The 16,675-nt window shown below is 40.2% G+C and overlaps 1 protein-coding gene across 3 annotated transcripts in view; it reads left to right on the top strand.

Moving 5' to 3' along the window:
- The first annotated feature begins 4,836 nt into the window (after positions 1 to 4,836).
- Positions 4,837 to 16,675, top strand: part of LOC126765221 (transmembrane 9 superfamily member 2) — a 100,666-nt gene continuing 88,827 nt past the window's right edge. Inside the window, exon 1 of one of the 3 annotated variants that reach the window (XM_050482860.1) lies at positions 4,837 to 5,084. In XM_050482860.1, coding sequence (XP_050338817.1) covers positions 4,944 to 5,084 — 141 coding nt within the window. In that variant the 5' untranslated portion in view covers positions 4,837 to 4,943. The remainder of the gene's footprint in view (positions 5,085 to 16,675) is intronic. The other 2 variants (XM_050482859.1, XM_050482858.1) reach the window with 2 other exon arrangements.

Genomic DNA, 16,675 nt, shown 5'->3' with positions numbered 1-16,675 from the left:
AGCGTACATACAGTTTGGCGATTCATTTTTATTTATATAGATTATTGACTTTTTTTTTGAAAACCAGTAGCTGGTTTTACCCTTTTATCCTGGAGGGTCCTTTGGGTAGGAATCGCAGAATTGGGTTCATTTGTACTGCTTTTGCGTACAAAATTTCGATAAAGGATTTTTTTTTTTTTTGTGCAAAAGCAGTGCTTGTTATTTTTGCTTTACGCCCTTGTAATTATTTGTAATTTTATATGCACTTAAATTTCACAATTTCAATTAATTCATTTCACTTTCACTTAGGTTAAATATTTTTATGAAGTATTTATATAAAATTTTAATTTTCCACTTAATAATTATGTTTTGAGTATTAATATAAAATTTTGTATACAATTTAAGATTGTCAAATATAATTTTTATTTTCAATTAAATTTAATACCTGTATTTTTTTCCATAAGTTTTTAACATTTTGGATATAAATTCTGGCTTACTTTATTTATTTCTTTTCTTTTCAATTTCAAATGTCAAAATTTAATTTTTCAATTCATTTATGTTTCATAATTACTTAAATTCTAACTTACATTAGGGAATTTTATGTGGTCGCTCCTCCTGGTAACTCGGATTTTGTCCCGTTTGCTTCTTACTAGGGATCCTGCAGCTTATACAAATGTAGAGGGTGTGCTGCGGGCTTACCTGACAAGCAGTCCACCGATTTGTCCAACGAAGTTCAACTTTTAAGTTTTTCTAGCCTCGTTGGTCCCTGCTCGGGCGCCAGTTAAGTTTTGCTTTATTGAGTTAAGAAATGTAACAGAACAATAGTATCTTAAAAATACCCTAAACTAGCTGTGGTTCAACGACAGCGACGTCGGCGTTCTTAACGGCAGAGTTTAGCGGATGTTGAATGGTCAGCAGAATTTACAAAATAATAACAAAATTTCTGTGTGTTGTTGAACTTTAACAACGACATTGTTGCAATGAATGTTGTTATGCCGAAATAAATATTTGTTGTATTAACTTATATATACTTATATCCGATAACTTAAAGTAATATTTACATATGTATATATTATATATATATTTCGACACATTTCTTTATTTTTGGCATTTTCGATAAATTATACAAAACACTAAATTAAACACTTTGAAAGTGCATATATAATTGTTAAAATGCAAAATCATTAATTAATTTACATAAACATTTATTTTATCAAAATATGTTCGCACAGTTCAATGAAATTTAATTTCACACTAATTTTGTCAATTAATTATAGCGGTTTATTTATGGCATCCCGCCTTTTCTTATATCAGCTGTTCGAAATTTCCTGATCTCCATCACTGTCAAATAATCAGGGAACGCGTTTGAGAGAAAAATGAGAGCCAATGCGAGAGTTTCGTATTATTTTATCCATGTCCAAGGGTCAATGGGCCACACAAAAGCAATACATTTTTCAACATATTGTTATATAATAGCCCTATATACTTTACCTATTCTTATTCTAATCGTACTCTTGATTCTAACGTAGTCTTACTCTTATATTTAATTACCTATGCTTGCTCTTATTTAAACTACTCCCACTCACACTTTACATACTTTCTCCCACTCTACACTCACACTTTCTCCTACTCTACACTCACACGTTCGCCCCCACACTAAACACACATTCAACGTATTCCCGAACATACATTATTACCTCTTCTCTCTCCTACACTCATTAATATTACTTTAAAATAGTTAAGCTTTTAGCTAATAAGAATTTTTGTAAAGAGTTAGTTGAATAAAGACACTTGAAAGGAGTAAAAGTTCAACATCGGTTCTATATACACAAGTGACGTGTAACATCTAGCTAATACTTACATATGGGCATTTTCACGGTAACGGACGCAACATTCGTACGCTTTTAAGTGCGTCCAAAATAAAGAAGACAAAGGAAAAGTTTATATATATTGACATTGTTTTGAAGGGCTGACGGAGTACTAGATTTTAATATATACGGGAAGGTTCTACTACAAATAATTACGTAGTTATTAGCAATTATAAAGTGATACTGACGCGTCAAAAAATAGAAGTTTTTTGAGGCGCATTCAGAAATATACAAAATTCAGCAAATTAAGGATTTATATATATATATAAATATATATATTAATAAATGCGAACAGATGACTGTTATTCGTAGGTTTATGAAATATGTTAATTTTCCCTTAGTTTTTTTTAATTGAGTATAGAAGAAATACGGACGCGACATAACGGACGCGACAAAATCTTCCAAGAACAAAGAAATACAATTTTTTCATTATAACACTTCAATTTTATTGAAAATTAAGCAAAACAATGACGTAAATTAAAAATTCAAGTAACATTTTAGTAAAAATGACTTAAAAAATTAAGAAGAAAGTTATTAGTTTTTAATATGGTCTATTTTAATTATTTTCTTTAATGAATAGGCGGTCCGAGCAACTTCAATAAATTTACTGTCGAAATATGAAAACCAATGCAAACTCTTAACTCCTTTGATATTTGGAATATTTTGCCATAACTCTGACAGTTGATTACAAAAACTATCAATTTGTGTTCCAGAGATATACAAAATGTTAACTCCATGAATGTTGTTCTTAGCACATTCATAGAAGTATGAAGCATCACCGAGAACAATATTTTTTGCTTTAACGATTTGCCAGACTTTTCGTTTAACTACGGCACCTATTCCGTCTACAGCACCTTTGCCATGTGAAGTGGCAAAAAAATTCCACTCTAAGATTCCGCAATTAAATTCAGTTGCAAGTCTTGGAAAACTAGAAAGAATAAATTTATTTTTGAATTGGGAAGTGCTTCCATCAGAGAAAATATAAATGCTGGTAACTCCTTTGTACTGGTTTTGTAATATATTGAAAATTTTGGAAATAAAGCAATAAACGTCGAATTTACTGTGGGTCAATCTATCACTGATAACAGCAAAAGAGTTGGTTTCCCCAAGAACCCAAGCTACGCACGTAAACACTGTTACTTGGCTATAACTAAAGTGGGCATCTTGAACTTCGTTTTGGAATGTCAAGCGATAGTTTTCAGCAAAATCAACTTGCATAACAATTTCATTAGCTGCTACATTTTTTTTTTAGTTTCAAAGTAATTTTGTTGGTGACGTTTAACAAAACAATGCATTTTAAAAGCTGGTAGCTGAATCTCTATATCATGAATTAAGTCGATTAATGGACCAATAGTGTAGTTTAAAGTTATGCGATCATCTACTTTTCTCCACTGTTTCCATTTGATTTGCGTATTAAATTTATTAATAAACTGTATTGGAACTAGATCGTCTTTAATATCGCGTACACAGCTGTCACAATTATTAGCCATGCACTTTTCATTCATAACGTCGCAGCAAACTGATGTAAGAAATAATTCAGCTTTGGCAGGAATCTGCGGTATAATCTTTGCACAGCCTTCTAGAAGAAAAATAAAATTTGCATGGTACTTACAGACACGCATATTGTGTCGTAAATTATTGATTAACTGAATGCAAGTTGGCTTAGAACGAATAAAAATAGGTTTGCAGACTTTTTCTTCGGTATATTTGGCTTTGAAAAGTTGATTGCTTCTGTTAAGGTCATAAGCATAAAACGTTTTGAGGCTACTTTCCCATTGATTATCATTGTATCCTTTCTCCCAGGAGCTTGAACGCTGATTCCATCTTGCAAAAAGAATTGTTCAGTTAATTTTTCGCGCATCTGGCTTTTTGATGACTTGGTTGTATTTTCATTCATCGTTTCTGTTGGCTTAATATATTTATTGCATAAAGATTTGAGGATAGCTATTTTTCTATTCAGGTTTTTAGGTAGCGCAGCCTCAACTTTTTTAATTGCTTTTCCCATCGTTTGTTTACAGCTGTAAATTTCGCAATTCAAATTGTCAATATTATTTATGCTCTTTTTTTGCCGCAAAACTTGCTGTCTAACACGGTCCTTTTCTTTCTTGTTTTCTAATAAATTGCTATCACTTTTCATTTTTTGCGATAATCTTTTTCGGTACTCTTGCTTTCGTTTTGCTTCTTTCTTCTTGTATTCCTGCCATTTCTCGACGTTTTCTTTCATTTTCTCTCTATACTTCATTGTTATTGCTTTTCTTGTTTCTTTCGCCGTTTTTGCCATCAATATAATTTTAGTTTTATGCAATTTCTACAACTTTATTTAATATTTAAGGTTTACGGTAACGGACGCGACGAATTTCAAACACCAATAAATTTTTTTAATCGTTTTTGCCGAGAGCCAATTATTACTTTTTTTAAGTGAAATGATGTATCTGCTTTTAGTCTGAAATCAATTTACACTTCAACACTTTGTTCACTAATGAGAACAATAAATGCTGTTTTTCGGTAACGGACGCGACATACGAATATAAGCAGAAGCATACACAAAAAACTACCGTTATTCGATCTCCACTCAGTCTGTCTGCTTGTTGAACATTATGTTACTATCAGCAGAAGATTTTTAAATTATAAAAACATCATAGTATTACTTTAAATTAGGGAATATAACAAGGAAAAACGTTGGTATATTTGGTCAGAAAAGTCAGATTTTTGTAAATTTTGTGTATTCGTTATATATTTCGGCTCAAAATTAGAAGAAAATAAAAATTCCTTTATATTTATAAAATAAACACATTTGAGATTTATTATTCATCAACAGAAAGTTTTCAAGAACTGTTTGAATTTTGCACGCGTGGTGGACCTTTTTGTGAAAATGCCCATATGTTGGAAAACAGATACCCGTTTTGCAGGGGATGTTTGTTAAAAACTTTATTTCGCTATGGTAACACCAAATTCAAATTATCGCGAGGTTTCAAATATCGACAACTTATTGACATTTCTATTAAATAGCCACAACAGCATTGGAATATATGGTTATATACAAATAAAGTACTAGTTCTAGTTTAACGTGTTTAAAACAATTATTAATATAAAATAATGACGGTATTTTGCGAAATTGTTTGGAAATATTTAAGTATTTTGTTGTTATTGACAGCAAAAATTGTTTGGTCCTTCTATTTGCCTGGATTAGCACCTGTAAATTATTGCGTTAAATCTGAATCATCGAGCTCGTGCAAAGTATGTAAATTTTTAAAAACGAAATATCTGTATATCTTAAATATATTAAATTGCAACTATTTGCAAGCATAATAGCAGGTATGACTGAAGCAACTAAAGCTGGTAGTATTAGCTGAAGATGTTTTGTCACAAAGAAGGGAATTGTACACCTATTTCTATTGTTGGTGTTGTTCTTGCAGAGGCTGAACAGCGGCTGTTTTTTTGTTTTTGTTTACGTGATAAAATGTTGGGACTACCGGTATGTCGAAACCGATCGCTGCTTTTGCGTGTATATATTTATTTTAGAATAGCATTCCCCGATTACGGGGAATAGAGGAAGTCCTCCAGATCAAGAAAATATATATGTGTAGTTGTTGCTGACTTATGGTTTTTGAGATATTTGCATTTAAAGCTCAAGAATTCAACTATCAATGGATTTTAAACTTAAATTTTTAACTTTTATATTTACTAACACTTCACTAATTCGTTTCTAATTATTTATTTTATATTTAATTGTCCAATTATAAACGAAATGAGTTTTAGATTAAGTTAGTTTTTCATCATTGGTGTAGCATATTTGTCTACTAAATTACAAAATTTCTATAAAAAACACAATGCATATTATATATACAGATGTGATACAACTAACAATAATACCAATAATTGCCAAACAGCAAAGCCCTAGAATGCATTGGCATTAATATCGGGCATAGGGAATTCTGCTCCACTGCTGCTATTTTCCTGGAGGTCGATCGAGCCCTGAACTGAAAGGTAACTTTGAAAATGACTTAAAGCTGCTCAGTCGAGTTAGAGGAAAGTATTGTGAGGGAAAGTATTAAGTGACAGCATAGGTCTTCGGGCTGTTACCGCGATGGGAAGAATTTAGTATACCATCCCAGGATTTCGGGAATAAAATGAGTATGGTCGGATAGAGGAGTTTCTCCAGATCACGAAGGAAGCTTATAGTTTTCGAGTTATTCGCGTTTTAAGTTGAAAATTTGGGTTGGGTTTACTTTAGTATCTCATTTTCATTGCTTATTCCTCTTAAATGCGTGCACGGATTTTTTTAAATTTATATAGCACGGATAGCCAATGAATTAAACTTTGGTTTAAATGTAAATTTGGTAAAGGTTCAGGAGAGCGGCTTTTCCGAAAACGTGCACCAATTTTCACGGGAAATGTCTTAAAATTCGTGTTTTTAATTCCGATTTACGAATATATACGGCGCGTTATCTATTTTTATGTTTTTTTGTAGTAAAAACAAAAAGAAAAATTATGATTTTGCACGATATTTACGCTATAAATGGCATCACTGTTCGAAATTCAATTGGATACTAGTGATACAAGCAGCGATCGGTTTCGAAATGTCGATACTCTCGATATTAGAGACTAAACAAGAATTGATAAAAATGAGAGAAACATAATAGAAAAATAATAATAGTTGGAAAAATAGAACTAAATTAAAATATCGATATTCTCAATATTCGAGTCTGAACGAGAATTGGTTAAAAGGAGAAATACGTAATTGGAAAATTTATAATTCATTATTATTGCAGAAAGAAGAAGAAGTTGGACACAGAAGAATTATGATCGAGCGCTCGAAAAAAAATAACCCTGGTCGGTCCAACACCCCGGCGTTCATAATTCTTCTGTGTCCAACTTCTTCTTCTTTCTGCAATAATAATGAATTAATTATATTCTCAACCAATTCTCGTTCAGACTCAAATATCGAGAGTATCGATAATTCGAAAACGATCAGTGCATAAATCAATAGATTCGAATTTACAACAGCGATGCCATAATTTCGAACATAACCTTGCCATTTTCGTTGAAGTGAAGTAATTGTGAAGTTTTACATATTTTTATAAAAATAACAATAAAAACCATTTCTCTAATTAATTAATTAAAGAACATCAATAATTACGTGTATATAATTGATAGAACATATATTTTTAACATCTAAAGGCGTGTAAAGTGCAAAAGTGAATTTTTGATTTCGGAAAATACCATGTTTTTCTATTAAAACAAAGAAAATATTGTTTTTAACAGCACGCGCCTAACATATTCGTAAAGTAGAACTAAAAACGAGTATTTTAAGACATTTCCCGTGAAAATTGATGCACGTTTTCGGAAAAGCCGCTCTCCTGAACCTTTACCGTAAATTTATTGTTAAATGTTAATTTGTTTTTTAGATATAAGTAAGCAAAAAACGCACATTTTCACATTTGCTCAAACAATGGCTCTCTTCTTTTGAAGTTTTTGTTGCACTGCTTGCAAAAAATTTAACCAATTTAACACACATACATTCTTTGAAATATATTTAATTGAATTAATGATAAATTATGAATTTTAAGTTGCAATTTTATGTACAATTTCATAAATAAAACAGCTTTAAATTATGTGTTATACTGTTCCTTTAAATGTAAGAAAAATTACTGAATTTGAACTGTCAAACGACGAAGAAAATGAGCACAAAAGGAAGACAGTAATAACCCAACGAATCAAAATGGTAGGTCTTATATACATTTGGGTTACTTTACATAGGACTCGTTTCGGATCGAAAATCGCGCGATTTTTTATTCCAAATTTTCGCCTGCGGCGCTTGTTTCAATGTAATATATTATAATGAAAATATAATGAAAATTTTGAATAAAAAATCGCGCGATTTTTTATTCCAAATTTTCGCCTGCGGCACTTGTTTCAATGTAATATTTTATATTGAAAATCGCGCGATTTTTTATTCAAAATTTTCGTTATATGGACGTAATATATTGCCCACTTTTCAGGGTCTTGTATAAATGGTTGGTTGGGTTATCTTGGTATTACCGATACATATACAATTTTTAATTTTCAGTGTTTTTATTATTTAAATAAAGTGGATTTCCACTTTAATTCATTGAAATAATAAAAATAATAAACATAGAGTCACTCTATGCGTAAAAATACATACATTTTATAATAATTAGTGAAAATTGTATGGAAAAACTGCGATTTTACACCATTTTCAGGAGGCTGCCCTAGAGCCCCCCGTGGTCCTAGGGGGGGAAGGGTGCTATTATTCAAAAGCTCCATTCATTACCTTTCAAATGAGGGGGGTAGCCCCCTCCCCCTTTGCGCAAAACCTCTTCAAAATGAGATACTAAACTAAACATTCCCCGAAAATTTGCAATATTTTAATTACATATTTTCGATATATAAAATTAATTTTGCACTTATATTTTTCACTTTTATATACGCTAACACATCACTTACTCATTTGCACACGTTTATTTTATATAATATAGTGCAAAAATATCTTTTAATAAACATTTAAAATATTGTTGAATTTGATTATTTAAGAATAACAAATGAATTACAAACTGTCATACAATCAGTGTTACCTTATCGACATCATTTGTAAAATAACTAAATGAAATAAAGGGACCCCAAATACGAAAATCAACAACCTATAAAAAAGAATATCCCTGGTCGGTCCAACACCAGGGTGTATCAGAATTTTTTCGTGTTGAACTCCTTTTTGCGTGGGCGGCCTTCGGCCGCGCTTCAAAAAAATAACCCTGGTCGGTCCAACACCGGGGTGTATCAAATTCTTTTCGCGTAGAATTCCTTTTTGCGTGGGCGGCCTTCGGCCGCGCTTCAAAAAAATAACCCTAGTCGCTCCAACACCGGTGTGTATCAAATTTTTTTCGCGTTGAACTCCTTTTTGCGTGGGCGGCCTTCGGCCGCGCTTCAAAAAAATAACCCTGGTCGGTCCAACACCGGGGTGTATCAAATTCTTTTCGCGTAGAATTCCTTTTTGCGTGGGCGGCCTTCGGCCGCGCTTCAAAAAAATAACCCTAGTCGGTCCAACACCGGGGTGTATCAAATTTTTTTCGCGTTGAACTCCTTTTTGCGTGGGCGGCCTTCGGCCGCGCTTCAAAAAAATAACCCTAGTCGGTCCAACACCGGGGTGTATCAAATTTTTTTCGCGTTGAACTCCTTTTTGCGTGGGCGGCCTTCGGCCCCGCTTCAAAAAAAATAACCCTGGTCGGTCCATCACCGGGTATATACATTTTTTTTCTCCCGTAGAACTCATTTTTACATTGGCAGCCACTTAAAGTTTTTTATATTTTTCTTTAATGTTTATCAACGATTATGTTTCCTGTATTTAGTATTTCTTTATATTTTTTTTTTATTTTAGTTTGTAAAATATTTTACCATAGTAACACTGATTATTTGACACATTTATTTTTACAAATTATGTCGATAAGGTAACACTGATTATATGACAGTTTGTAATTAATTTGTTATTCTTAAATAATCAAATTCAACAATAATTTAAATGTTTATTAAAAGCTATTTTTGCACTATATTATATAAAATAAATGTGTGCAAATGAATAAGTGATGCGTTAGCGTATATAAAAGTGAAAAATATAAGTGCAAAATTAATTTTATATATCGAAAATATGTAATTAAAATATTGCAAATTTTCAACTTAAAACGCGAATAACTCGAAAACTATAAGCTTCCTGCGGCTATAACCATATATATTCGTGATCTGGAGAATCTCCTCTATCCGACCATACCCATTTTATTCCCGAAATCCTGGGATGGTATACTAAAGCCGACCTCCATTCTGGAGAAAGCAAAATTAACAGCGCGGTTTTTCAAGCCCATGTATCAATATCATCGGCGCACGCCAACCGCTGTACACTCTTCTAGAAGATTGTACCTTTTCTGTTTAATTCTGCAGCTTGAATTATTTTCTCCAACAGTAGATTGAAGAAATCTCAAGAAAAGGGAGTTGTCTTGTCTGAAACCTTGTTTGGTATCGAATGGCTTGAGGAGATTGGTCCTTCCCAATCCTGACGGAGCTTTTGGTGTTGCTCAACGTCAGTTTACACAGCCGTATTAGTTTATACCAAATTCAGACATCGCGGCATAAAGGCAGCTCCTTTTCGTGCTGTCAAAGGCAGCTTTGAACCCGACGAAATGGTGGTGTGTGTTAATTCTCTTTTCACGGATCTTTTCCAAAATTTGGCGCATGGTGAATACCTGGTCAGTTGTTGATTCGTCAGGTATAATCTTCCACACAATACGTACATGTAACCTTGTTGAAGAGGCTTATCTTACGGTAGTTGGCGCAGATTGTGTGGTCTCCCTTTTTGTGGCTTGGGCAATCGATGGGCATGCTTTCGTCCGACCATATTCTACAAGGAAGCTGATGCTTGCTCCTTATCAGTTCTTCACCACCGTGTTTGAATAGCTCGGTCGGCAATCCATCAGCCCCTGCCGCTTTGTTGTTCTTCAGACGGGTAATTGCTATTCGAATTTCTTTATGGTCGGGCAATGGAACGTCTGCTCCCTCGTCATCGATTAGGGGATTAGGTGATTAGGTTCGCCTTCTCCTGGCGTTATACTTTCATTGCCATTCAGCAGGCTGGAGAAGTGTTCCTTACATAATTTTAGTATGCTCTGGGCATCAGTCATTAGATCACCTCTGGGGGTTCTACAAGAGTAAGCTCCGGTCCTGAAGCCTTTTGTTATTCGCCGCACCTTTTCGTAGAATTTTCGAGCATTACCCCTGTCGGCCAGCTTATCAAGCTCTTCGTACTCACGAATTTCGGCCTCTCTCTTTTTTTGTCTGCAAATGCGTCTCGCTTCCCTCTTCAACTCTCGGTATCTATCCCATCCCGCACATGTTGGTGTCGATCGTAACGTTACGAGATAGGCAGTCTGTTTTCTTTCCGCTGCGACACGGAATTCCTCATCGTACCAGCTGTTCTTTTGTATTTGCCGAAAATCATTGGTTTCGGTTGCAGCTGTTGATTGATTGATTCAATATGAGAAATGCACTGCGACCTTTGGTCTATTGTACCCTCTCCTAACTTACATAGACTCACCTAGCCCCAGCGCATTGATGAAGTTCAATAGACTTCCGGGCGCTAGTGAGGCTATGCGATCCCTATCTGGAAAAATTGATCCAAGGGCCTTAGTCCTGCGTCGACAGACTGCTGTGCAGTCAATCAGCAGGTGCTCCGGGGTTTCAGGCTCCAAGTCGCGGAACCGGCAGTTAACGCAAGAGGATAGGCCCATGTTGTACAGGTGCCTATTCAACTTGCAGTGGCCGGTATACCATGCGACCAGTAGCCTGAGTTTGTTCCTGGGGAGGTTTATTATAACCTTGAACCTACTCAAATTGTATCCTCCCATTAGCAATTTGGCATGTCTCATACCGCGCGTTTGCCGCCAATGCTCCTCCCCGCCCACTCCTTCCTTGCGAAGTAGCTCCTTTATGGTGTGTGGACCTACCCCAATAAAGGGTTCTGGTCCCACCATCTTGGTGGAGGCTGCGGAGCGGGCTAGCTCATCCGCCAGTTCATTGCTGGCTATACCTCTGTGACCAGGCACCCAGATTAGGTGTACCTGGTTACGTTCTGCAAGGCTGTTCAGCCTTTCCCTGCACTCCTGCACTAATAGCGATTTGATTTCGTAAGAAGAGATCGCTTTTAGCGCCGCTTGACTATCGCTGAGAATGGCTATTCTCTCATTACGATAGTTGCGATGGAGGTTTATTTCTATACACCGACTTATGGCAAAAACTTCTGCCTGGAAAATGCTTGGGAACTCTCCCATGGGTATGGAGAGCTTAGTGCGTGGGCCCGCGATCCCTGCACCGATTCGCTCCCACATTTTCGAGCCATCGGCGTACTATTCCTCAGCATCAGTTCGAGATTGGAATCATTCCACTCGTCTTTGCTGCCGAGGGTGACCTTAAACTTTTTCTTGAAGTTAACTATGATGACCCTTGGGAGGAGGACTGATGGTACATCGCCACTTATCTTTTCCATCCTCTGGGACGAGATTACTCTATCTTTGCCCCACCCCTCTGCCGTTATTTGCAGAATTGTGTGCTTGGCTGCCTGACCAATAACCAAATGAAGCGGAGTAAGTTCCGTCAGAACCTCCAGTGCTGCCGTTGGACAGGTGCGCATTGCGCCCGTCATGCAGACACAGGCTAGCCGCTGCAGCTTCGATAGCTTGGTCTTAACCGAAGTCTGCGACGCTATTGAGGCCCAGGCCACCGCCCCGTATGTGATTATTGGTCGCACTATCATGGTGTACATGATCCTGACGATCCCTGGCTTACAGCCCCAGGACTTGCCCGCCAGCCGGTTGCACACCATTAAAGCTTTTGTTGCCTTGACCAAGGTCAGGTTTACATGCTGCTTCCACCGCAAAGTAGAATCTAGCTTCAAACCTAGGTATTTGACACTGCTGGTCATCCCTATCTCTCTGCCCCCAAGTGTGAGATGCCCGAGACCGGGTAAGGAGCTGCGTCTCGTAAACGGGACACACCACATCTTCGCCAGGTTTAGACCTCTTTGTATTAGGTCACAGAGAGTGACTTCGTATTTACCTTTTGCTATAATTACAATGTCGTCCGCATACCCTTGGCAGCGGATCCCATTGTTCGTTAGCAGTACTAACAGGTCGTCTACGACTAGACTCCATAGCAGGGGTCATAACACACCTCCCTGTGGGCAGCCTCTTGTTGTGCTGAGACGAATCCTCTTATCACCTACTGTGGTCTCAGCAACCCTGGTACGCAATACGGCTTCGATCCATCTGCGCACCTGTGCTGCCACATTTCTTTTCTGAGACGTGTTGTCAAAGGCACCTTCGATGTCCAAGAACGCGCAAAGCATCACTTCCCCATGCTCCAGTGAACTCTCTATTTCAGAGGTTATCTGGTACAGAGCAGTATTGGTGGATCTACCCGCTCTGTAGGCATGCTGAGCCGCATGCAGGGGTGCTCTCTTCAGCACTGTCGACCTTATTTCATGGTCCACGATCTTCTCCATGGTTTTTAGTAGGAAAGACGTTAGACTGATTGGCCTGAAGGATTTCGCCAATGAGTAGTCTTTCCTACCCACCTTGGGTATGAAGATCACCTTCGATGTCCTCCATACTTCAGGGATGTACGCCATTGAGAGGCTTTCCCTCAACAGCCGAATCAGGTGAGGCAGTAAATGCTGCTCCCCCTGTTGTAACAGCGCTGGAAAAATACCATCCCCTCCCGGAGACTTGAATCTCTCAAACGAGGCCATTGCCCACCGGATCGAGTCCGCCGTAAAAAGCTGTTTGGCGATACTCCAATCCTCGCGGGATGGCCTGTGATCGATCACGGGTAGACACTGGTCTTCCCGAACCGTCTCCGGGAAGTGCGCCCGCAGAAGCTCCGTCGCTCTGTCCTCTGCCCTGGTCGTGAATGTCCCATCTCCTCTTTTGATTGCTACTACTGCGTCGTTTGTGCCTCTGGCCAGAGCTTTATGCAGCCGGGCCGCCTCTGGTGTCGAGGTAACATTTTCGCAGAATCTCCTGAAGCTAGCCTGCTTTGCAGACCTTATCTCCTTATTGTATACAGTGAGATAGCTCCTATATTCTTCCCAGATCGCCGTATGTTTCGCTTTGTTGAATAGGCTGCGTACTTTTTTCCGGAGGTCTGCTAGTTTCCTTGACCACCAGGGACTGTTTCGCCTGTCTGTGGTCACTTGTAGGGGGCAGCTACGGTGATAAGCGTTAATGATAGACTCGTATAGCTTAGATAGCCTAATCTCCAAGCCTGGGCCTGACACGCTGTTATCAGTCTGCCCCCCCCTGCTCAATTCCTCGCTTAGTATATCCCTGAAGGCATCCCAGTTCGCCCTCCGAGGGTTGCGTCTGGGGGGGAGTTTCCTGACCTCTACCTTTAGCGTAAACCTTAAAATCCTGTGGTCTGACATGGAGGGCTCCGTCGAGACTTTCCATTGCGAGACCAATCCATTCGCAGGCTCATTGCCCAAGGTGATGTCGAGCAACTCCCTCCTGTTTATAGTTATGAAAGTGGGTTCACACCCCACATTCTCTATCACTAGGTTGCTTCCTACTAAATATTCTAAAAGGGACTCACCTCTTGGGTTGCAGTTGATGCTGCCCCATTCCACATGGTGGGCGTTTGAATCGCACCCAATAATAAGGGGAAGCCTGTGCCTTCTACAATGCTCCACCAGCCTTTCCACCACCTCCGGGGGTGCCGTAGGTACCTCCCCTGGGAAGTAGGCTGAAGCCAGGACGAAGTCCTTGCCTTCGAAGTCTCTGGCTTGCACCGCCACCAGATCCTGCGTCAGGAACTCTGAAATACAGAAGAATTCAATGTTATTCCTGACAACTATTCAAGTTCTGGGTCTCTCGCTAGAGAGATCCCTGATTACGTTTTTTGACTCCGTTTTCAGGCCTTTGACCTCTCCTCTATAGCCCCAAGGCTCTTGGATCAGCAGTATGCCCAGCTTCTCCGCTGTGAACCTGTTCGCTATGACAGCCGAAGCTGCCGCCGCGTGGTGCAGGTTCACCTGGGCAATTTCCGTATTGACGGCCATTATAATATTGGTTCGATTGGGACGATGTACAGGTACAATCTCCAACCTATCATATCGCTTATTTTTTCCACCTTGCTGCTGACGATGCGCCAGGACGAGATGCTGAGGCCCAGGTTCTGATGTTTCACTAGACCTAAGGCAAACTCATAGGGTTTGTCCGCCATCGAGGGAGGGACATTGTCATGCTATGCATGATTGGCAAATCTTCCGCCCACACAGAGGACAGGACCCTTCCAGTCCCCCAGCCTTGGAGCGAACTCCCGCAGCCAGTTGGCGGACCTCTCGTCTTTGCAGTCCACTTGTATCATACCTCCTTTAAAGTCTACTCCCAGGAAGGATGCCGCGTATTCAGTTCCCCGGAACACCTCTTCCATAAGGAGGTCCTGGAGCACGGTAAGCTCCTCCGGTGTTAGCAACTCCGCCGGGTAGTTTTGAGGCAGCACAGCCATGCGGATGCCTTTGACAGCATCCGCATATCTGCGCCGACCCTCCTCCACCCGGTGGGGTGCCGATTCGGAGGGTTGGCCTCCGGCTGCCTTTGTGTTGCTGCCCCTCAGTCTTTTGGAGCTGGGGGGGTTGCTGGCTCTGCCGTCTTGCGCGCGAGCTGTCACGGTCTTACCACGCACCTTATCTGGGGATGCGTTGCTCCTTTTGCTCCTGCTTTTTGCCATAGCCTCCGCTGCCTCGGAGGTTTTTCTTTCTCGGAGGTTTTTCTTTCTCGGAGGTATCGCAGGTACCACTTCATACTGGCACCACTCATTCCTTTCCTGTGCGGGTCGTCACATCCGCCGGGTTTACCAGCTTCTGGGACAGGGCGTTGTCCACCTCTTCTGCGCCTCCTCCGCCGCCCGATATGACTCACCCGATTCCGACCCGCTACGCCTTCTGGCGGGGGTCTTGGCGGCGCTCGTTGCTGCTTCCGCAGCGTCAGGTCCTTTCGCCCGGCGAGCGCCGCTGCATGAGGGCATGTCGTCGTCATCCTCCTTGGCACGCGGTAAGGCCACAGTTACTCCCCAATTCGGCCCGGTGTTGGGGAGGCTCCGTTATACTACAGCCGAATTAACCTCCTGGCTGCAAAACGACCAATGGGCACGGGAGTCGCATAACACCCTGGATTAGGAGGTGGTAGCTCTTGGTTGACGCACGCATGAGGCACCCGATATCCTGCCTGGCCAGTGCCGGTCGGCACCTCCCACACTGGTTGGGGGATGCCGATTATGCCTTGCGCCTAAGACCCTGCACCGCGGCAAGGTGCCTACCATTCGCAGAGGCGGTTGCAGCTGTACGTAAAGAGCTTGAAATTCCGTTCCACAGTTCCCTTATACCGAGTTGTTGACTGTCTGTTGTGGTTGCAGCTTCTCGACGTCGGAGCTTCCTTGTGTTTGATGACATGCGTTTTTTACTGCACAGAGGCGTGGGCGTATCTTGGTTGCAACAATTAGTGGTCTAAAACACTGAAGACGTGTCTTTGAGACGTGAGGGCATCCCCTTCTCGCCTTCTCACTATAGCTCGCTTTCAAACGGATGTTATTTGGCTAACCAGAGGATACTTGGTCTAAGATCGGAAGTCGTGAACTGCTTTAGCCGTTTCTGGTCACTCTCAAATGAATGGCAATCAGAGAACTTTCCTCACTTGCGTGATCTTCTACACATGACTCCATCCTCCATGACTCCTACGTGCCTGCTAATAGAAACGCAAAAGGCTCCATCAAAACTTCACCTTGGTCAGGTGCAATACATGCAATAATTGGAGCCATCTTAAGAACTGCTCAAGCCTTAAGACTTACAGGGAATGGACCACGAGTTACGTGGACCCATGTTGCCTACGCAGTACTGCGACACTAGCCTTTACGGCTGTGCAATCTGCACATAGTTCGCGCGCTGCGCCGCCACTCACCCCGAGCGGCCAACAGAGGACCTCCACGGTCCCCAGGAGCTCAAACAAGCAACATAGCTCCCACTCTGCCTTGTCCCCCTCCCAACTTTCATCCCGCCACATCCTCGTGCGAGAACCAATCAGCAACTCTTTGTTCCTCGCACAGTCTGTTCCGTGTGTCAGAGCGTCATACGTCGGAAAATTCCATCAGTTAAGTGCAATTCCTGCACTGGCTGATGTCACTTCCCGGCGTGTTCCAGCCTGCGCACCACACGTGAGTGGAGTGAGTCGTACGTTGTCCCATGCTGCAGGAGTCTGCCCCGCAACACATAACAG

Source organism: Bactrocera neohumeralis, unplaced genomic scaffold, assembly GCF_024586455.1.
Source record: "Bactrocera neohumeralis isolate Rockhampton unplaced genomic scaffold, APGP_CSIRO_Bneo_wtdbg2-racon-allhic-juicebox.fasta_v2 cluster10, whole genome shotgun sequence".
Classification (NCBI taxonomy): Eukaryota; Metazoa; Arthropoda; class Insecta; order Diptera; family Tephritidae; genus Bactrocera; species Bactrocera neohumeralis.
The sequence above is the reverse complement of the archived record's forward strand: the minus strand, read 5'-3'. Positions and strand labels throughout refer to the sequence as shown.